Below are 24,157 nucleotides of genomic sequence, written 5' to 3' on the forward strand. Positions count from 1 at the left end.
AGTGTAGTATAACTCATACATTACATTTCACTGTTTACACGATACAGTGTACCAGTTCATGCATGTTATAAAGTGCTGACTAGTCCAAGTAGTTCAATAACACTTCCATTCATCCAGTCGACACTTCTTGATTTTTTTCCTGCCAAAAAAAAGCGTTGTAACGTAGCTAACGTAGCTAACTGAATATCGAAATGACATCTTAACCACAATCAGCAAAATCAGCATTCTGACTCTTTTTATCGACTAGGTAGCCTGAACGTTGTTTAACACACCACTACAAAACCCTTGAACATGAACCATGCTAAATATAATATGCATTAAAAGCGACCAAAAAGCTAAAATATATTAACAGTTATTGAATTTGCAATACCATTGCTGTCCTTGGAACTAGAGACACGCTATTCGTTAGCTATGCAATACGTGGTTTAAATGGTTTTATTGGAGCAAGGACAATTCAACATGATGCAACTGAAGCTTACTGTACTATTGACTAAAATCTCAGGATATAGATAGCTGTACATAATATAAAGTTGGATTGCGCATGTCGAATAGTCTTCTTTACATACAAGCCTACGAATACTCTATATGCGCAGTACGTTTTGTATAAGCTGTTCAACTAATCATGTTTCAAATAAAACGATGGCATTAATGGACATCCATACTACTACGGTCATTCCAATGAGGTGTTGGTAACCCCTAAATGGGTACTCTGTGTCATTTGTCATCTTGCCCTTCATCGAATATATTTCAGCGTGGCATTTCTTCAAACCCGAAATCATGGAGATTTTTTTCAAAGTTTGTTTAACTGTTTTGACGATTTGGAACTTGTTTGGAACAGAAATGGTAAGTATTTTAATTTTTTAATTTGTTTAAAAAAAATATATGACTCTATTGAATATCTTCTGACTGTTTCAAGTTTTGAAAGCTAAGTCGCAACAATGTGCTGCTGCGCCAATCTTATTAAAGTTAAATGTTAAGACAAACTGAGTGTTAGCATCTCAAACGAAATAGGTAAACACGGATTAAAATACTTAATGACATTCAGTAAGAAAGCCTTCAATTTAAATACTGAGTATTTTCAACTTCGCTAAAGGACAACTGTGTTTCGCCTTAAAACATAACGTTCTAACTTAATAATATATACATAACAACTTTCTTCTTTAAAAAGTGCTTCCATGTACAATTTTAAGAATAAAAGCCAATTATACATCTCAAATTTTTTTGTTACGCACCAATTTTTAATCAATAACGTTTCGTGATGTGGCCAGGTAAAAATATACTTTTTCATATTTCGAGTATACAGCTTTCCAATATCATGTACATAACGTCAGCGCACAAGGTTCCCCTCAAATATCCAACCCCACTGTTTAACCGTATACCAACACGTTACAACAATCCTTCATTACATCTTACAAATTATTGAGCTTTGATTCACATTTTTTTTAATTTTAGTTTAAATTCATGCTCCATATGCCATTCTTCTCTCTTCTAGAATAATAACTAAATTCGAAACAGTAACACTCAGTTATTTCAAGATTCATAATTTCAAATATTTTTTTTTTATAAATGCAATCATGCGATTCCCCTATCGAAACAGAGCTTTACTCTTTGTATGGGTAATATACAATATTCTCCTATGCAGTCTAAAGTTGAACAGATGTTTTATAAAGGCTTTGCTATTTTTACATAAACTGTATACGTATAACGTATAACTTGAGTCTAATCTGTACAAAAGCAACTTCCCTTGTCGGCTCTGTTATTTTGATATGATTTCCGAGCAGTTATGTTATTCATTGTCCTTTTTCAAGTTGTCGGTATTCAAGTTTAAAGCAACATTGACGTTTGATAATCTAAAAACAAAGACAACATTTCAATGTCAAAATACCAGTACAAAGATAGTTAAGTTAGCCTATAATTCAAATAGTAAACAGTATTATAGCTACTGTGAATACAACTATAATGATATGGTACATTCTTTTATTATGATATCTTAACTTTAAAAAAGTGGAAGGTTCCATTCTTTGTAATCAAATTTGAAGACATTTTCAGTTTAAGTTTGGTGATATCGCTGCAGTGAACTATCATATAAACGCGAAATTTTGCAGCTCGAAAATGTATAAAGAGCGCCGATATGGTTACATCCTTCACATGCTCATAGATATCAATTGTTTAGATGTCATTATTTATGTAGCTATGTTTGGCAAACAGTCTGCAACAAACAATAACGATATTTGTTATATGTTATATGATCATTCTTTTTAAACACATATTCAAGGAAACAAGGTTGATAAACATTAAAACTAAATGGTTTACATGTCAATCTAACTTTAAAGAAATTTAACAATGTGATATAAATATAAACATATGGACGGGATTATTGCTGAATATCATAAACTTAGGTTACTCAAGTTTATTGCAGTACAAAATTAGCAAAGAAAAAAAGACTGCTACAAAGCCCAAACATTGACAATTACCTTTTGTGAGTGCTACGTCTATTTTCAGACACTACTATATGACTTTAAATTGCTTTCACGAAAGATCATAAGAGATGTCTCTGGCGATTTTAGTGTCTAGCCAACGGTGATTTCCTGATTCAGTGTTTCTTTTCTCATCTATATTGTTAGTTGCTTCTAGTAAACAAAATTTAGATTATATTTGATATTGATTAATAGAACCGTTTGACCGCACATTCGCAAAGATACTAGATATACGAGTAGAAAAACTTTAAGACATGATGAAGTTTGTAAAAAAAAAAATCTATATCGCCTGCATTTTGAAGTGACAGTTAAATTAGATAGATTTCAAACTAGAGAGTATATGTACTTCCTCAATAATTGAGTTTTAAAGAGAAGTAATATAGCTTAACCAAAAGTAACTGCGTGACAGCAACTCAGATATAATGTCGTATTACAATACCAATGTAAGGGGGAATCGAAATGACGAAATACATTTAGAACGGCAAACTTAAATCTGAATTTATGATATATCGTTACCAAACCGAAGATCTATATTTAAAAAAAAAGGGTGCTCGTATTGCATTCATTCAATAAATCAATTTAAATATTAAACAAAGAATTTACTTTCTTCTAAATACACATATGATCAGTATCCTATTCTTATGTCTGTTCTAATTCTTATGAGTTAAAATGAAATACCTATCAAGTATTGTTTGTCAAATTTGTGCGACATGTTTAACTATCTATCACTTACTCACGTGTCGCGCTATTATAAAATGTTCTAAAACGTTAGTCTAGTAAGTGGAATCGATTTTGGCGATGATAATAACAACTAGTAGTAATGTAAAAGCATTACTGAAAAAAAAATAACTACTGTGACACGAACATGATATTCAATCAAATAAACTGGAAGAAAACAAAAAGAAAGAAAGTCGATTTCAAATGCCATAGACGTTACTTATACGTATAAGTTGTTTTATAACTGATGTTTCTTTTATCTTATCATTTGCCATTTTTGTACTATTTGAATTAATTTATTCCAATCCTTCGAATAAATATAATTATAACAATTTAGATGTAAGCTAGTGTTGGATCTCTCGTTTATACCCTTTAAATTTCAAAACCAACCATTAAAACGAATCAATGTGAAGGCTAAATGTGGATAAAAGCGCATAATAGTTAGCCTCTTTGTATAAAATCAGACACAATATAAAACTCCTAACAAGACCATTTTTAAGTAAGTTTGAAATCAAGTCAAACTACGAGTAATACAAAGAAAATTGTTTTAAAATCTACATAAATGCCTTGTCTAAAAGTTAATTTTTATAGTTTTTTTTTTGGGGGGGGGGTTAAAGTTAAAAACATAAGCCATATTCTGGACATAGTTTGACAAGCAAATGTACATTTTCACCAATCATGAAAATAAATCAAAGGACATAAAATAACTGCAAAGGGACGTTTCAATGCCGAAACCATGTTTAACAATAAAAAAAAACCTTATTTTTATTCTGCTTGTTTGTCCTAAAATAATTTTAATGTTCAACACTAAATGAAAATTCATTCATACATTCTTTTTTTTCTTTCTTAAATTCAAATTGGGATATAATCTGTAACAGTAACATCAATGCAGGAACAAGTGAGACAACATAATTGCAGAGAGACAATTTCCACCGACAAGTAAATTTCATTTCATTTTAATCGAGAACAACCTACTTTCTACATAATCCAGTTTAACAACATTTTAATGACAATCTGCAATAATTTTTCTCCAAACTTTGGAATACAACGAGCTAGTTTATCGTGTTAAGACTTTGAAGGTTTTATACATATGGTAAATACAAATGTGAGAGGCGTAGTCACCGACGTTCACCCACACCCAACCCATCTCGCTGGCCGTCATTACACCCTCCCACCCGACTCACACATTCCCGTCATGTTACCATGTGGCTGGTCGGTGGAGTACTAATCTGAACGTTCGTTTGTCGTTTTAAAGTAACATATAAACTAATTCGGTATACAAAAGGAAAATTTTCCTATGCCTCAAACAATATGGAAAATAGACTTTAAAAAATTAAACAAATTCATCAAATCTGTTACACTGTATCTAAATGTCGCTTTACTAGCACATGCTAGAAAAACTAGAAAGTATATCATAACACTTAACAACTCCATCCATGGTAATAATTCGCTTGAAACACTTTCGATTCACTGATTTGTTGAAAGATACCTAATTAAATTCCTCCATATGATATTTTGTGGCTATCGTTCGAACGAGCAACATATTCAAGAAAAACACGACTTGTGACAATCAAATTACTGCGATAAACACAATGATAAATGCAGATAGAACAGTATAACGTCTCACACAGTCTAAGTCATTGCTTCCTCAAAAGCGTTATCGGCATAAAAAAGCTAATTTGGCTATATCCCAAAATATTCGCCTTTGACCGCGTCAATCTCTTTGTAACAATGGTACATAGTGTACCACCAGGGAAGCTAATATCAAAATTCGTAATTATTTCGATTCTATTGATTTTATTTTTCATGACTTAAGTTAAAGGGGATTTGATATTCTTGTATCAAAGGAACATATTCTTCTCCAAACCGTGATAAAGTAACTCTTGACATTATAAACGCGTTAACGCTATAATGACAAGATGACCCGTCTGCAGACGTTGTTTTAAAAAAATCAAACATTTGATGGAGACAAAATTATATCAAAGAACTGTTGACATTTCAGGAAAGAACTAAAGCGTTTCCTTTTGTTTATTCAGAGAGTTGTCTAAATGCACTTCATCTCCTGGAAATGCTATACAATATTTTTGTCTTGACAGATAACATCATAATTTCATGACAATTAAACTCCCATATACTCGCCTGTTCTGAAATATCAGTATTCGGAATTTACCAAACAAGAAAAATGTAAATGGTTAAGTTGCTAAAGATCATTCTTACTGTAACAGTTTAAACCCCACGAATTGTACAACATAAGGCAAAACAATTACATAATTGTATTTATTGAATGTCTTGGTCTGAAAGGAAGAAAACATTTCTTATTTCTTTGAAATCTTCCTCATTATTGTTTGTCTATTTTCTGATAAAATTCTTTATCTCTTGCAATTGTCATCATTATCATGTTATAGAATACAAATTTAATGTTAAGTTTTCTATTATTTTTCTATACCACATACATTTGTAGAATAAGCGTTTAACTAAGTTGTCCTATATTCTCTCGTTCATAACGTACTGCTATATTGTAATACATTTTAACTTTAAATGTTGTGAAATTTGCAAGAAACTGAAAAAAACAATTAAGACAAAAATTATCGCAGACTATGTTTTTACTATTTTACGCCTTATAGTTTAATACAACAAATGCATCCCCCTCAATCTCGTGCCTTAATAATTTGAATGGAGGTTTTTATTTAGTAAGATATACAAGTCTGTGACGAAGAACTTACCTTACATTTAAAATGACACCTTTTAAATCTCAGAATTACCATTTGCTAAGTAATAATCAAGACACGGTAATCATATTCCAACAAGAATAGCTGGGACGATATAAAAGATCCGCCCGTTTAATAAAGGACTGTTAAACACAAATGCGTTACATATCATGTCTGAAATGTTCTGTCAAAATATCACTTGAACAAAGAACATCTGTCTGGAATGCGCAACTAAGTTTAATTAAGGAAGCATCCGGCTATTGCCTTTGTTCTTTTACGTTAGCTTACATATCTAATCCCGGAAAATGCCATTAATCTAATATTTCCTGGATGGAAGTGGTAATATGAAGTTCAGTTCTGTGTTTATTGACTTGCAGACTAGATATTAATTTCAGTAGAAGACTAACGAAACAACCACTGCCTTAAACTAAAACAAATCGGACCAGTTTGCCTAAATGTTGTTTCTTCCGATCGAACAGATTCAATTGATCCTTCTTTTATTACGCAGGTTATCGTCAGTGCCGAGGTACGGTCTTCAGGTAGGTGTAGTAGTTATGCCATCCGACTTACCTTATTATGACAAGTAACCTCTGTGAGTTATATCAGCTATGTATTAAAAATGTTAACACTAAGTTGGCCAGCTGAATGGCTAAAACATTGGCTCTTTATAGTGTTTGCTCTAAATGTGTGTTTTTCAATCGTGTCAACATTTCCGAACATTTATTATGAGATTGATTTTCTCTGAGTCGCGTATTTTCGGTCTCTTCACACCCTACGTGCTACATCGATATTTTCTCAGGTACGCTCAAAAAAATGGGATTGGACTGTCTTCATGAGTCTTTTGATCTCACTTGGATAAGACTGATAACTACGGAAGTTTGATGAAAACTAAATTCAAGTTATTTGGTCTTTGAATATTTTATTGCAGGCTGAAAACTAATCAAAGCTAATGATTCAAAACAGTTACATCTGAGAATTCAATAACGATTACCGTATATAATTTTAGTCGCGAAATATTCTCCTATATTGCAGTTGAGTAATAGTTGGCATTTAAACTGATGTATAACCTTAACTCTTATGTAACGAAACTAGTTCTCTTACAATTGGCTGAGAATCTAAGGCAATACTTTCGTTAACTGAAATGATTTTTCAGTCCCAATAAAATGTTAACTTTGTTTTACTTTCCATACAGGTTCTTCATACTTTGTTTTTCAACAACCTGCGTATCCGAGAGATTGCAAAGAAGTATCGAATGCTTGTTCCTCTACCCACAATACATCTGGAGTGTACCTTATTAAACCAGATGGCCATCCGGAACCGTTTGAGGCTTACTGTGATAATGATCTTGATACTGGTGGTTGGACGGTATGGCCGATTACTTGTTGTTTCCTTTTCAACTTGAAATAGATATGTAAAAAATTCCTTTTTTACAATTTTGCATATAGTAATGTATAGCGGTGTAATAAAAGTCGTTATTTCAAATAGAATCTTGATAATTGTTATTGAAGCTAGTGTTTAAATCAATGTTATATATTTTAAAATTTAAGAACAGTGTAGTTCTTCTTCCAAGAAAACAGTAAACTTCTAGCCCACACACTATAAACTGAAGTTAGAAATATAAATTCTTATTTCTGTGTAATAATTTTTAGCAACAAATCGCATTGCAGCCTAAGGGAACGAATATACATATTTAATCACGTCCCGGTTAACGCTTAACTTTTTGATATTCGTTGTAGGTATTACAGCGAAGAAGATTGGATTCTGTAAATGTTAATAGAAGTTGGAAAGACTTCAGAAATGGATTTGGCTTTCTAGGGAGTGAGTTCTGGATCGGAAATGAGAAAATTGCCTACTTAACAAATCAAAAGCGGTACCAACTGAGAATGGACTTTGAGAACGTTGCTGGAGAAACTTACTATGTCACATACGACGATTTTCGTATCTCAGATGAATGGGGGAAATATTATATATCAAGTTTAGGTAAATTCCTAATATCAGATGGTAAGTGTCTTTTACATTCTTATTCAATATAAAGCCAAATAATAAGAATATCATTTATGTCAAAAGTAAACGTGCATAAACTGAAAGGTGTATTCTAAGAACGAATTGATCTTTTGGAGGTAGACTTAACTTGTCAATTATCTTTTCTTAGTTTGAAGAAACTGCTACAATACATATCGTACAAGTATACATATAGTAAATCAGCGAGTACAATGACGATACAATGCATACAGTAGCGATAACAGTTTGACCATGTGATTGTGAGTACAGGCTCAAAGCGCGTGTGTAAATACTTAATCTTGCATTAGTATCTATACTATATTTCCAAAATGCCTCCATAAGTTAAAGTGTGATTACGAACTCACTACAAGACTGCCTTGTACTCAACACTAACCTTGTCTCTGACCAAGGAATCGTATGTACCGTTTGTACAACAGAACGCTTACACTGAATACAGTTACGTCCCCCAGTTTCATCAGCACAACCAACGCAAACGAAATTTGGAAGTTTCTATTAATTGTCTTTTTTGTCAGAGAGCAGTATACTTTCATTGAGAGAAACCCTGTAACAAAAGCTATGACTATCTGGCTTCAGTTGTACAACAAATTATGGGGTGTAATCTCGTAATGTTCAATAACTATTAATATAAATGTGACAAAGGAGCGGTCACTGCGTGATTTAAAATGTTCTGAAGTCATTCGAACTGCTTCTGAAAGTGTGTTACTTTCCTTTAACCTTCTGACAGCCAATTATTGAAGTAATTAAAAAAACATTTTCTTTGGCACTTGTCATATTCGTTGTGTCTGTATCAGGTTACTTTTATTCACCATTTTTTCCCTTTCCTGTTGTCTAGAATTAAAAATTGAATGGTGTCCAGCTAATGAGATATTTAGCAATGAGACATGTGAGAGGACTTGTGAAGACCTCGATACTTGCATCTCGGCTACCTCTCGCACAGAATCAGAGCAATGTGTTTGCGTCGGCGATTATCTGAGAGAGCAAGGACAATGCATCCCTCTCAACCAATGCAACTGCTTCGTTGATGAAAAAGGAAGTGTATTAGGGGTCAGTACGGTTCTTTCAGGACTTTTTAAGCTTTACTCTTACTTCATTGTCCATATCATTAGAAGAAAATCTTCTATTATTTAAACTTGTTGATTATCACATTACATTTACAGATAACCGAGTAGCGCTCACATCGCGGTTGGGAAAGGGGCATAAACCCCACCTCCGTCGCCAGTTCTGGCAAAACTGTCAGTCAGGAACGTATTACATTAATCAGGAAGATAAGACATACGAGTTTGCATCCCCTTATAAACCAAAAACAAAATTCATGGATACTTCATACCATAGTCTTGCGGTTACAACTAATTGTAGGCCTAATGTTAAGTCGCAATAAGCCGTTGAATGCAACATTTGACGACTACCTTTGTTCTTGATAGCGGATCCATAGGCCCCCTACATCGGAGTTGGTTTAAAAAAAAACCCATAAAACTTGTTTAACATTGGTCATCCATTGTTGACATCCTGTTCATTTCACTGTGAAAATTTGTGACAAATAATTTGTTTACTATTTTTTTTTTCTCTGAATATCTTAAATTAGGAGGGCACGTTTTACATCAATTCAAGATGTACACGAAATTCAACTTGTAGGAACAACCGTCTTATAGATGAGAGTTACCAGTGTAGTGATGACGCAACCTGTGATGAGAGGAACGATGTCCGTAAATGTTACTGCAATAACTTGTTTATTTGTTGTTTCTTTTTGGCTTAACACAGGTTGGCGATTTTTACGTCAATTCAGGATGTACACGAAGATCAACTTGCCAAAACAACCAGATTATAGAGGCGAGTTACCAATGTAGTGATCACGCAACCTGTGCTGAGAGGAACGGTGTCCGTAAATGTTACTGCAATCCAAACTACGAAGGGGACGGAGAGACGTGCACAAGCGTACTCCCAAAAGATTGCTACGAGCTTTATGTTTCCGGTACACTCAGTGATGGTGTTTACACCATTTACCCTGATGGTTGGCCAAGCGGCATTCAAGTTTACTGTGAGATGGAAAGTAACGGAGGAGGATGGACGGTGAGTTTTGCAACATTTAATGATTTAAATTTTGAACTTCCTCACATTATACTTTACTTTCCTCAAAATGATGCACCGCAGATCTCGTTGAGATGAACTTGACCATTTTAGGAAAAAAAATAAAGAAAAAAAATACTCTTGCGAATTATCTAAATTTCACAATATCCATTTCTTTGTTAACTACTTTACGGCTTTGGATGTCATGCATTATACAGTTGGAGTACCTTTTTTTCTTCATTTCATAGGTTTTCCAGCGACGATCGAGTGCCTCCGTTGACTTTTATCTTGGTTGGTTGGACTACAAGAACGGTTTCGGTAATAAAAATCAAGACCACTGGCTAGGTAACAAATATATCCATTCTATGACCAACCAGACTACGTACCAGCTTCGTATTGATCTAAGGGATTCCGCTTCATCATCGTATTACGCCCTCTATTCGACTTTTAGCATTAATAACGAGGCAGACAAGTATCGACTATCAATTGGATCATACAGTGGAACAGGTGAGTAGTTGATGTTCTAATCATTGAAGCATACATAAATCTGGAACGATTACGTCAATTACGAAAAGCGTGAAGACCCCCCCCCCCAAAAAAAAAATACAACAACACAAAGAAACGTGCCAACCAAGGAGGATCACGTGACGTGCTCCCCTATAGCAATTCATTCTTGTAGTACTCTTTAAATGTTTATTCTAAAACAACTAATGTCTTGATCTCATAGCTACCGTATTTCTGGCTAAATGATATATGAGTTCAATGTTTACAGCAATTTTCAATTCCAAACATTCCTATTTTCTTTCAAACGTTTGAACTACAGCTGGAATGCACGTAGGTTTTCAGGACTGTATACAATGTGTATAGACATAAGAAGCAGACGATAATATTCGCTGTTCCTTGGCAACACAGGTCTCTTTGCCGTGTTTGTACGTAACAAGCACCTAACGTGATAGGAGTGACCGTCATACGCAATCTTTAAGACTATTACAGTAGATGTTCTAATTAGCTACAACATTTATAGTCAATTCACTTTATGTCAGTTCTATTCTTCATTTAAACTTATTTATCTCATGATCTTTCATGTGCCTGGTGTAACCTACGTTTAAACTCCAACATGGAAGCTCAGGTTGAAAAATCTAAAGATTGCATTATGCTATAAAAATCGGGTAAAAAATTGAACAATCGATGACAATTAACACGGACCCTTCTTGCCATGCCCAGTAAAACAGGGACCTTTGATTACTCAGGATTGGATCTTTAAATGATACCCTTGCTTTCCTAACTTGAAGGATATATTTAGGTACCTCATACAGCCCAGCCCCCCACCTCCCCTACCCCTCCTGGCCCAGATTCGAAAAAAGCCTAAGTTAACATGTGTGGTACAAGCACAGAAATGAACATTCGGTTATGCAAACTAAATTACACATAATAGTATTCAAGAAATATACGACTTTATACCGACACACACAAGAAATCTATAACTCGAGTTTTGATAGTATAGGAGACTAATCAGATGGCTATATGGAAATAAGAATCAACTAAAAGAATGAATGAATAGTATTGCCAATACATTCCGATAAATAAATGTAAAATAAAGAGCGATATTAGCGACTCCATACTAACCAAACCCTGGCAATTGCTTTGAGTAGTTTCCCCATTTGTATGTGGCACTTATTGTGGCATTGTATTTAAAACGAAACAAAAACAAAATTGTATAATAACGTACTTGCAAAGACAAAATACCTACCTTTGTATCATAAATATTCAACACACGCAAACAAACAAAAAACAAAATACGCGGAACTGACGTTTTCATCTTGGTAAGACAAAAACGCATTGCCCTCTAACTTGTATCCGATGTTGGATTCATTCAAAGTTTATAAATTGATCGGTTCATTTACTCTTTCTTGTTTGTTGCAGGCTATGATCGTTTGTCTGGTAGCAACAATAAACAATTCAGTACAAAAGACGAGGACAACGATGGATGGAGCAGCTACGACTGTGCTGAGAGACACAGAGGAGCCTGGTGGTTCTATGAATATTATCACTGTAGACGTTTTTATTCTGCTTCTCAGTGTCGGTCTTACTGTCCCGGTTATAGTTATTATTGCTATTATTTTCCCGATGGCAGCGACAACTGCGCTTATTGCGCTCTTTCTCACCTCAACGGAGACTACGACGGCTCTACTCGAGGAACGAACATGTTCTGGTATAGTTATAGTTTGAACAGTTATGGATGCAGCCTGCAATACACAGATATGAAAATACGGCCGGTGTAGACAAAACACCCTATAACACAGTGTCCAACAGTGCATGCTTTACTTAGAAAGTAGGGAGAGATCCATACAGATCTTCGAGTGTCGGAAACCAGGACGGGCTGAAGACAAGAAAAAAAGCAGAAAATGCAACAAATATTCCAACCAGAGCAATTCGACAAATAATTCATGTTTAAGGGAATGAGAAGATTTATAGCAATTATTGAAATCAATGTCAAATTGTAAATGTTAACAAGGTTACTGTTGTTTGATAGTTTACAATTGATTATTGTATGAGTCTCACAAAAGAATAAGATCAGAAATCAAAGTGAACATGTTCATTTTTCTGTTCGTGTTTTCAATTCTTACCCTCACCTAGCCCCCCCCCCCCCCAAAAAAAAAATAGTTTGTCAGAAATTAACAATTGCGTGAAAGTGGTTTCTAGGATCACACACCTACATATTATATCATACATCGATGGGAGTGTAAAGATTCAATGTAACATACACTTGAATGGATATATATATATATATATATATATATATATATATATATATATATATATATATATATATATATATATATTGTTAATGCAATGGAGGTAAACGACAAAGGCAAATGAATATATATAAATGAAAATCGTAATGAGTTGGAAAATCAAGAACAGTGAAAAAACTTTCAGCCTCAACCGGGATTTTCCAACTCATTACGATTTTCATTTATATATATATATATATATATATATATATATATATATGTATATATATATATATATGTATATATATATATAGGAATAACGGAAAAACTGTTAAACAACTATGCTGCATTTAGAGAAAGGCTGGATCTCGAGTGAGATACAATAATTGAATTAGGTAAGTGATTGGAAGTAAAACAGCCAATGTTAGGTTTTTGCAGAGCTTTCGAGCAAAACTAGCTCTTCTTCAGTGCATGATCACCGAAAGTGACAAGGAGTAGCAGGAATTGAAACTGTTTTATAGAGGAGATGTCGGCATGGTTGTAAGGGCAAAGCGACTTACTGATTTCTGCTGAATTGAGCAGAAGTTTTAGAAATTCGGATTATTTTAATCCGCGTCGGATTATTTTAATCCGATTCCGTCGTAATTGTAAAGGAATTGTTTTGGTTTATCTGGGACGGCAAATCGTTTCTGATGTTTAAACCGAATGGTGCCGTGGTCTTTAGGTTTAGTTCCCAGAAATTTTCTTTCGCTTTCCTAGATTTATCTGTCCAAGAATCGTTCTGGTCAATGGCAATAACACGCAAATTCTCAATTGAATGATTTTGGAGATTGAAGTGATTTGCAACAGGTTGGTAGATCTTTTTTGTTTTGATCGCCGATCTATGTTGTGTCATTCTCATTCTAAGAGTGTTTTTTGACTCTCCAATGTATTGTAAGTTACAAATATTGCAGTAGATGAGGTAAATGACATTTTTGGATAGGCAGTTAATTTTGTGCCGAATTTGGAACGTGCGTTTGGTTTGGTTGCTCTGAAAGGCCCCGGTCGAATCGACAAGTAAGCACGTTTTGCAATTTTGTGTACAGGGCGATGATCCTGTAGTTTCTGTTTTGCTTTCCCCTTATGGGGTGTCATCCCGAAAGGATGCCCGAACTAAGATATCCCGTAGGTTGCTGGGTCTTTTAAAAGCGATGACAGGTAATTCTGGGAATACTGATTTCAGGCGTTCGGTGCCTTGAAGTAGGTGAAAATTCTTCTGAATGATATTAGCCAGTGGTGGGAGACCAGGGTGGAATTCAGTAACCAATGGTACCCTTTTGGAACTGGTTTGACGAGTTTTGTACGTCAATGTTTCGGTACGGGGTTTGCTTTTAGCCTTTTTGATGGCATTTTCAATAGTACCCCGAAAATACTGTCTGTTTAGGAGGTGTTGTGACAGTTCTTTAGTGCGTGAATCAAAATCGACTTCAGAGGAGCAAATGCGTCGAATGCGCAACGCTTGACTGTACGGAATATTTCTGGTACAGTGACGTGGATGGCAACTGCTTGGTAAGAGGTAGTTGTGCTTGTTCGTGGGTTTATTGAACAAGTCTGTTTTGAGTGAACCATTTTGTAGGGTCACGGTAGTGTCCAGAAAGTGAACGCCAAGTCCAGAAAAATCAGCAGTGAATTTGATGGTATGATGAAACGAGTTTATGTCATCAATGAAGAGTTTTAGATTTGCCTCACCATGGGTCCATATCATAAAGATATCGTCAATGTAACGTAACCACGTGTGTGGTTTCAAGTTTTGTCGAGATAAAAATTCTTTCTCGAGGTTTCCCATAAAGATGTTGGCAAAGGACGGTGCCATTTTGGTACCCATTGCGGTGCCATGGATATATATATATATATATATATATATATATATATATATATATATTTATTTATATATATATATATATATTTATATATATATATATATATATATATATATATATATATATATATATATATATATATATATATATATATATATATATATTTATATATATATATATATATATTTATATATATATATATATATATATATATATATATATATATATATATATATATATATATTTATATATATATATATATATATATATATATATATATATATATATATATATATATATATATATATATATATATATATAAATATAGTGCTTTACGGCGTATGGCACTTAATGATGGTGAGATTGGGCATGCTTCCGGTAAGCCAACCGACGGTACTGGGGCCTTAACAATAAGCCCTTTTGGCCCACTGGACAAAACTATGGCCTTTCTCGACAAGAGGATATTGGCGCTTTCGGCACCTTAAACCTGTAGCACTTTCTACGCCTCGCAACCACGGCGAGCCGGTTTCAAGACGGATAGGACCATCTTCCTTTACTAAGCCTATTTTAGCCTATACTGATAGCATAACTAAGGTTTTTTTTACGCCTAGTCAGACTCTTCACCCTCTCCGCATTCTTATCATACAATTCGTCATTCTTCTAACAAACTGAAACAACACGGAAGAGCAAAGAAACGGAATTGCTCAATATATTGTTCATTAATGTTATTAGTCACCAATAACTCTCAACAAGACTGGTTCTCCTTATTATCACAGTGCTTCGAATCATGGATGTGTTTCCCCCGAATTTCCCCCGGACGATTACCCCTCGGACGATTCCCCCTCGGACAATTCCCACCCGAACAATTCCCAATCCTGACAATTGCCCCCCCCCCCCGGACAATTCCCACCCGGACAATTGCCAAACTTGACAATTGCCCACCGGCGAATTCCCACTCCGTACAATTCCCAACCATGACAATTGCCGCCGGACAATTCCCCTGGACAATCCCCCTCCTCGGAAATGTCGACGATTGATTGACAGCCGATGTAGGAGGGTTTAAACTATTAGTCCAGTAAGAATGGGGGTTTACCAAGAACTAACTGCAAGAGGAGATTTCTCTTTTACATATTGTTGTTGCTTCCCCACTGAAGCATTTAAAGATATTGTTCGAAGCCCCGCCCACTCATGAATATTAATGAGATTGGCACCACAAACAATAGGGACCATATACTCACTATGGGTAATCCACCACCTAAGTATGGGGATAATGAAACCTTGCGTCATTGACTTTTTAACGAAATTACATTTGGCCCGCCCCTCATGAATATTAATGAGATACGATAAGGTATCAACCTACACATGTACCCCACCTCATAGCAATGCCACGAAACAAGTAAGAACAAAATCGGCCATTCTGTTACCGAGATACGGAGTCCGTCCATTTATGAATATTAATGAGATTGGCACCAAAAACAATAGGAAAATTTACTCACTATGGGTAACCTACCCACCAAGTATGATACCGATCGGATCTTGCATCATTCAGTTATCGTGATTACAATCCGGCGTCACAGAAACACACACTCACATGCGTGACTGCATAGATTCCTATTGCCTCTGGCAAGGAATAAAAAAGCGTCAAAGAAAAGTCTACTCGGAAACAAATGCAGCTATAGTGCGCGTGAAGTGCGCAGAAAATGTTAAGGTTAACTAGCTAACATGCATGTGGAAGGATTAAATAATTCTCACAGCATCGATGAAGCTAGGACGCGCGAAGCGCGCCAAATCTATTTTTTTCACAAATTTACTAAATTGACGCTCAAAATATTTTCATTGTGTCAGTGTAGCTAACAGTATACACAATGTACGAGAAAAAAAAAGTGTTTTTGGTACTTTGTCTCCTAAAATACAGTCCTTTTTGCTTATCAATTCAGCGGTGTTCGTACGTTTTACTACATTGCAAAATGATTACATTGTCAGAGTGACCGGACGAGAGTGGTTATTCAGATATCTTTGTAAGTAGACCAAAGTAAACCAATATCTCACAACTTTATATTGAAAAATTAAGCGAAAGACACTCTCTACAGAGCAGACATGGTTTACACACAGAAAACCGGAAATAAATAAATATATCATTAATACACGAGAATCTCGCACAAAGATAAGAGTTGTTCGTATCTTTAACTTCGCGATTATTTTTTTCTCAGGTGAGTTGGGGCTGTTGGTTATGCTGATATAAAATAACATAGTACGCACACACACTTTTATTGGTAACTAGCGTTATAAAATCGTCCCAATTGGTTGCTCCCGAATTGACAATTATCCGTGGGAAAATTGTCCGGGGGAAAATAATCCTGGGGGGGGGGGGTTCCAGGAGGAATTGTCCTGGAGGGTAATTGTCCGGGGGGTAATGTCCGGTGGGGAGTCGTCGGGGTGGGAATTGTTCAGGGGGAGTTTTTTCTGGAAAAAATGAAAAATTTCGGTCAAAATTGACCTTTAACCAGTCATATTTACCACGTTTTCGTTGCCACGTTTGAGAAATTGTGTCCTACGTTCCTTATACTCCACCATACAAAACTTCGTATGATTTTGAATACTCTAATAGTCTAAACAAATGCCTAATAGATCTACCGTACAACGTTCGCCAGCTTCAGTTATATGAATTAAAGTCCAGACATTGGACAATAAACAAGAATCATCCTGCTGGAAACATTGTAAAAGAGCACTATGTTTGTCTTTCTGATATAATATGTAAAAGAACATGTAAGAGAATAATTCAAACCGGAAGTAAAATCGCTGATAATATGATATCATATGATAATGATGAAACTGGCAAAACATTAAATCAGAAGTAGGATAACTTGTCGTTACCGAGCCAGAATTCTCGTTGTAAGAAGCCAAAGCCGTTTTTGTAGTCGTTCCAACCACGGTAAAAATCTACAGCGCCATCAATCCTACGTTGAAAAACCTCTTAAAGATAAACTTTATATTTCATAACAATACTATTTATTTTTGGTTGTACGGTGGGGGGGGGGGGGGTGAATCATCTTTCTATTAATACCCTCTACATCGATCATCTGTTTCAATCAAACAAGGAAACAAAGAAGTATTTCAAGAAGACAGATATAAAGCACATACCGTCCATCCACCTCCATCTATTGAATTATTACAGTGGACGTTGAAAGGTTCAGGAGCACCGTCGGGTTGTATCATGAAAACACCAGATTCAGTTTGATCATCACATCGATCATAGACTTCCTTGCAATCTCTCGGATACTGAGGCTCTTGGTAGTAGAAGTAAGAGGAACCTATACAGTATATAAACATAATATTTTGTTTGCTAGCTAAGAATTTCACAAACAAAATGCTTTCCTAATATTATCCCTAATATAGCGTTCTTAATTTAATAACTCTTCAAATTTTCGTTTCGTTTAACAAAATGGAGAAGACACAATTATTGCTTTTGAAGTTTGAAAATTCCTTTCGAATATGCAAAATTATGGACAAGTTAATACAGCAATGCAATTTGCCTCCAATGTTTTCCCTTTCTCACCACACCAATACATTAGTCAAACGTTAATTGTCCTTTTATACATATGCGGGGGTTTCATCATTGTGTGAAAGGACGTATAATGGGTTCCAAATTAATGTCATCACATGCTTAATAATATTCTTCACTGTTGGTTGAAAGCCTGATCTTAATATCGTGTCCCTAACTCTAGTTAATTGAAATGTTACCTATTTTGACTGGTTTCACCTCCCTTATTCCAGATAATAGAACACTTCATGTGATTTGTGATGTCTCAATTGCAGCTACTCTTCTATACTTTGAATTATAGGCTATTATAACCTTCATTTTGATTTATCCTTGACACGTGATACATTTGGGATGTTTGCTTAGCTGTCAACGTTTTCTGTTGTTAGAATTCCATCAAAATGCAACGTTTATGTACAAATATCAGCCCCCCCCCCTGCATACATAATTGAAATAATATATAAATAAACTAGCTAAAGACATTTCAACTCAATTGCACAAATGATATCTTTCACTCTGCTGTTGCCAGAAGCAACTTTCAAAATATAAAGACCCCCCCCCCCCCCAACGCCCTCCCTCGCAGAATAAAACAAAACATTCTTTGCAGTACAAACTATTATATGCGGATATGGTTTCATCTAACGATACAGACAATATTTAGACACATGAATATGCTTTCATTAATGTAATGCATCACTATTAAAACTCCTAATGAAGCATCCAGCTGGTTCGTGCTATAGATTAAAGACTAAAACACTCCTGAATATAAAATCAGTGTTCAAGCACAATTGTCACTCAAAACAACAACAACAACAACAACAAAATAAAAGGACATGTTTAGAAACAATTACTTACTCTCAATGCTTCTTCTTTGTCTGCTTTGACTGTTATCGTCGACTCGCAAATCATCCTGGGAGCGAAAGAACGAAATTATAGATAAAAACAAATTAACTTTACTATAACTTACTTTACATTCATACCAAGCTTAATAATTGTAATAACGGGATATAGTAATTTGCAATTCAAAACTCTCATATATTTATGTCAATATGTATTCCTTAAAATAGGCTAAATGTTAAAATTATTGATCTATCAAAGTATTGTTGCAATGTTTTTCTATTTATTTGTGGAATGAAACTCGACCAGTTATGCCATTCACGTTTTCATTTGAATGCAGCATCGAGTAACGTCGGGGAATTTCTACAATTCAACTCATTCAGCTGCTTGATATGCGGTAACTGTTACATGATATACATTATAAACCAACTAATTTCGCTGTGGGAGTAAAAAGTATCACTGATGTAGTCAAAAATAACGTTACTATATCTTCAAAGGTTCAGTGGCGGAGCTAGGGGTATTGGTCAGGGGGCGAGAATGGTCTGTAGGGGCGCTTTCGACACTATATAAACGGAGCGCCACCACAGGTTGGCGCGGAGCGTACAGACATTTTTTGAGTAATTCTCCCTAGATCGCCGGAAATGACCCTTTCCGGGCCTTGCTTATTTGCAGATAAACGGAGAATAAATAGGTGTCGTCGCCATTTTGTCAGAAAATTACACTGTCCAACAAAATGTGACAAATGTCAATAGGTAGATGAGAGCGCAATAAAAAGTCAATAATCGCGAATAAGTAAAAAGTGATAACAAGCTGAAAAGGGCGCCAGCAGTCCATTTGAGTCCGTCGGGGGGGGGGGGGGGGGGGAATCCGCCCCTGACTGTATGGACGCTTCGCCAGTGCAAAGGTTACTATTAATTATTTAATATGAGATATCAGAATTGACGTACCCTCAACTATATAGAATATAGAAAAGGAACACGAGTATGTAATTAGCTCTAATACGTCAACAGCTTATGATAAATTCACATAAAAAAATCCATTCTGTATTAATATTTCCTGTAAATCTCATATTTTCATTCATACTGTATTCATGTTGATTTCAATTTGAACTATACAATCAGTGTATTACTGAAGACTTAACTTTCAATTTCTTTTTGCATAAAAAATACGTACATATATTTTCAAGTAAACTGGGTCAATTAATATATAGGAAGTTAGTGTGTAACCCATTGATTGTAAAGTAAATTTCCTCATTTAAGTAAATCCTTGGATATTTGGGAAAGTTTTTCTTTTTGGCATTAAAACAATTATTTAGTTTGTGTTGTAACTTAAAACAAACAAGGCCTTGGCGTGTTTTATTCTTTTTTTGAAACGAAAGAGCATATATTCTTTAGAAAAATTTCCAAGGAATATGTTCTCAACATCCAGTTATTGTGTATTTCTCATTTTGGTTTTGGAGATATACTTTTCAACAGCGAGTGTCAATTTAAAACTTCTTGGATATTTGGAAAACTTTGTTTGTTTTTTCATTTACAAAATATTAAATTTGTGTTGTAAATTGAAAGAGAACCTATGGGTGTTTCATTAATTTTTATGAAATCAAAGAACCAATATTATATAGAAAATATAAAATAATTATCATGGAATATATATTCGAAATCCAGTCAAAAGGAAGAAACAATGTAACAGACCAAATAGGGTCTGAAATAGTTACTTCAATAGTTTACAATAGGTATAAGCTTCCATTAACACCACAAATTATATATAAAACAAAAATTGAAAGTAGTGTAACTTATAGTCTCTTTTTAAATACCAGAGACTAGCAAAAATATTCGACCTATGTTTTTATATTGAATTTGTTATTTCACTCTGCAATGCGATAGTTGGGAGTAAAATTTCCTTAATTCTAACAAAATAGATCGACTTTTCATAACTCAGATTAAAGATTACGCTTTTACAAATTGTGTGTATTGCAAAAATCCTCTACGTTACAATTGCACTGAAGAAATATTCAAGTATATTTAATAATGTTTAAAAGAAAGTATTTCCACACACCGACGTTCTCCTTAAGGTATCTAGCCATTAATTTGCCATTACACTTTCAATAACTTTAAACCTTCCAAATGAATAGGACTTAATTATCACTGTCTGGCGTTACACCTCATCGTGGTTACCATTCCAAATTAGTTTATAAATAACAGTATTCAACTCCGAGATAGAGCTATTGGGAATTTGGCAGATTTTGAAAAAGATGAACAAGATGCGGCATAGCAAAGAATGTCTTAAAACTTAGGTTTCTGCCAATTGATGGAATATCTCTCGATTCGGTATGTTTAAAGATGCGTTAGAGACGAGCGACTTTCGTAGGAGAGATGAGCATATCAAGTTCTAATCCTGTTGTAAGTAAAAGTAATACCTAGCGTTAACGGACCATGTGACTGGAAACTATATCTTATTTTAATACTCACTGCGTCTTCGGTAGACTTCGTAGATGAGAATTCTTGCAGGAAAACTCCCACGACACAAAAGCACAAAACTTTAAACTGCATGGTTGCGTGAATTAGTGAAATGTACCAGTCAGGAAATAGAGATGATGTGTAAGAGATATAATCTAACAAGGAAATAAACACAATACTTTGTCGGAATCATGAAAACTACGACAGGATAATTATAAGGATGCCTAGAATGAAATAATTTCCCCAAAATACTGACCCTCATTTAAATGACTTCTGTTTCTTTCAAATAAATTATTAATCTTTTATCAAAAAGATTTTTTTACCTTCATTTTTGTAATGTATTGATATTGCGATCACATTGTAATTCTTGTAAAAGTAAAGAGCGACCTCTTTCTGATCAGCAATAAACATGGCGACCTCCAAAAAGTTCTGACTCTGTTTATATCTACGTAAATAAGACATATACGTAAACATCAAATGTTACATATGGCGACGAGGATGGGATAAAATCATCACCTATCATCATGGCAGTAGCACTGGACGTGGATACGGTGGCATCGTTTAACATGACGGGCGACTTTGCAAGTATGTCTCCTCGATGGAAACGTTGGAAAAGGGCATTCACCTTTTACATAACAAGTAGGGGGATAACCGATGACGCACAGAAAACTGCATTACTACTACACACGGCGGGCATGGATGTACAGGATCTGTTTGAAACGTTGCCAACACTACAACCTAGTACTAATAGTACAGATACGACGACAACGCAGAGTAAGTACGAGCTTACTATGAAAACATTAGATGACTATTTCACACCTAAAGTCAACGTGCCTTATGAGCGGCACATATTCCGCCAAATGAAACAGGAGGAATCTGAAACCGTTGACCAATTCATAGCGCGATTAACGCGACAAGCGGTAAATTGCGAGTTTGGCCAAGAATCAAAGGAGCACATTCGTGATCAAGTGATTGACAAATGTAATTCATCAGCCCTACGGCGTAAATTGTTGACAAAAGGGACAGGGCTAAAATTAGATGATTTACAAGAAATTTCTCGAGCAATGGAAACCGTTGATGCACAGATGAAAGCAATGGAGTTAGAAAATAACCATGGGTCAAACTTGAACACTGAAAAGTCAGAATCAGTTAATCACGTCGGCCAAAGGTCAAATCAGGTGAGGCCAAGCCTTAAAGGGGCACACTGGAATAAACATAAAAAGGGAAAAGCCTATAATAAAGATAATGGTTGTTATCGCTGCGGTAGAGAAGGACATTTCTCACGCGATTTAAACTGTCCCGCGAAAGATGAAGTATGCACAAAGTGTCATTTAATTGGGCATTTCGCGAAGATGTGCAAAACTAAACCAGAACGTTATCAAAAGGGGAAGCAAAAAGGGGGAAGACAAAACCGGAACAGAAAAGAGGATGATGACGTCAATCTAGTTGACTTGGCAAATGACTTTGCCTTCGCAGTGACCAGCTCCCGTAAGTCAGGTGTAACAGTAGATGTAAAAGTAGGGGGAGTCAATGTGGAGATGCTGATTGATTCAGGCGCGTCATGCAACATTATCGACAAAAAGACATGGGACAATTTAAAGCAACAACGGATAACCTGCGAGTCGGCAAAAATAGATAAGACTTTGTATCCATACGGAGGCGGAAAACCGTTAAAAGTGCTTGGAAAATTTGCAACGACAGCAAAGATCCGCGAGTCTAAAACCGAAGCAACATTCTACGTCATGGATGGAGAAGGATGCCCTCTATTAGGGAAAGAGAGCGCAATTGAGCTGAATGTGCTTAAAATAGGGCTTGACATTAACCAAGTAAAGAGTGCACAGGATATTCCTGCACAATATCCGCAATGTTTTGAAGGATTCGGCAAACTAAAAGGATATCAAGCGAAAATCCACATTAATCAGTCCGTGAAACCGGTAGCACAAAGCGTACGCAGAATTCCATTCAGCCTCCGACCAAAAGTTAAGGACAAGTTGAAGGAACTAATGGAACAAGATATCATCGAAGAAGTTAAAGGCCCTACACCTTGGGTAAGCCCAGTAGTTATAGTTCCTAAACCTGGGGGCGATATTCGATTGTGTGTTGACATGAGATTAGCCAATGATGCGATCATCCGGGAAAGGCACCCGATCCCTACGGTTGAAGAAGTTCTCTACGAAATGAACGGTAGTTCCCTATTTACCAAGCTAGACCTAAAATGGGGTTTTCACCAGATCGAGTTAGAGGAGAGTTCTCGGGAAATTACAACATTCGTCACACATGCTGGACTATTCCGGTACAAGAGGCTTATGTTCGGGATTAGCTCTGCTCCTGAAACATACCAACACATCATACAGCAAGTCATAGCAGGATGTGAGGGAGCCCACAACATCTCTGACGATATAATTGTTCATGGGAAAGACGAGGAACAACACAATACCAGATTAGTTAAAGTACTGGACTGTATCTCTAAAGCAGGTTTAACATTGAATAAGGACAAATGTCAATTTGGTCTTGATAAACTTACATTCATGGGTCATGATCTCTCAAGCAATGGGGTAAGTCCCAGTGATGAGAAAATTCAAGCAGTAAAAGACGCATGCAGGCCTACTAATGCAAGCGAAGTGCGTAGTTTTCTTGGATTAGTCCAATATTGTGCGCGATTCATTCCAGATCTTGCGACTGTGTCTGAACCACTAAGGCGACTGACAAAAAAAGGGGTCAAATTTGAGTGGGGCCCAGACCAA

At 35.5% G+C, this 24,157-nt stretch overlaps 2 protein-coding genes across 2 annotated transcripts in view; both read left to right on the forward strand.

Annotated features, from left to right (window-relative positions):
- Nucleotides 1-12,574, forward strand: part of LOC139973187 (uncharacterized) — a 207,771-nt gene extending 195,197 nt beyond the window's left edge. Inside the window, exons 10-11 of the mRNA XM_071979686.1 lie at nt 10,237-10,495; nt 11,912-12,574. Coding sequence (XP_071835787.1) covers nt 10,237-10,495; nt 11,912-12,270 — 618 coding nt within the window. The 3' untranslated portion in view covers nt 12,271-12,574. The remainder of the gene's footprint in view (nt 1-10,236; nt 10,496-11,911) is intronic.
- Nucleotides 714-9,677, forward strand: LOC139973826 (angiopoietin-2-like). The gene is made up of 6 exons (XM_071980699.1): nt 714-843; nt 6,411-6,441; nt 7,095-7,267; nt 7,639-7,903; nt 8,757-8,968; nt 9,507-9,677. The coding sequence occupies exons 1-6, from the start codon at nt 778-780 to the stop codon at nt 9,675-9,677; spliced, it is 918 nt and encodes a 305-aa protein (XP_071836800.1). The 5' UTR covers nt 714-777.
- Nucleotides 12,575-24,157: the final 11,583 nt, after the last annotated feature.

This window comes from Apostichopus japonicus, chromosome 9 (assembly GCF_037975245.1).
Source record: "Apostichopus japonicus isolate 1M-3 chromosome 9, ASM3797524v1, whole genome shotgun sequence".
Classification (NCBI taxonomy): domain Eukaryota; kingdom Metazoa; phylum Echinodermata; class Holothuroidea; order Aspidochirotida; family Stichopodidae; genus Apostichopus; species Apostichopus japonicus.

What these genes read in the sequence shown, in the direction of transcription:
- LOC139973826 (XM_071980699.1), top strand. Translation starts at nt 778, where the DNA reads ATGGAGATTTTTTTCAAAGTTTGTTTAACTGTTTTGACGATTTGGAAC. An exon ending in ACTTGTTTGGAACAGAAATG is followed by an intron (nt 844 to 6,410) that starts GTAAGTATTTTA and finishes TTTATTACGCAG; the next exon opens with GTTATCGTCAGTGCCGAGGT. An exon ending in TTGATACTGGTGGTTGGACG is followed by an intron (nt 7,268 to 7,638) that starts GTATGGCCGATT and finishes TATTCGTTGTAG; the next exon opens with GTATTACAGCGAAGAAGATT.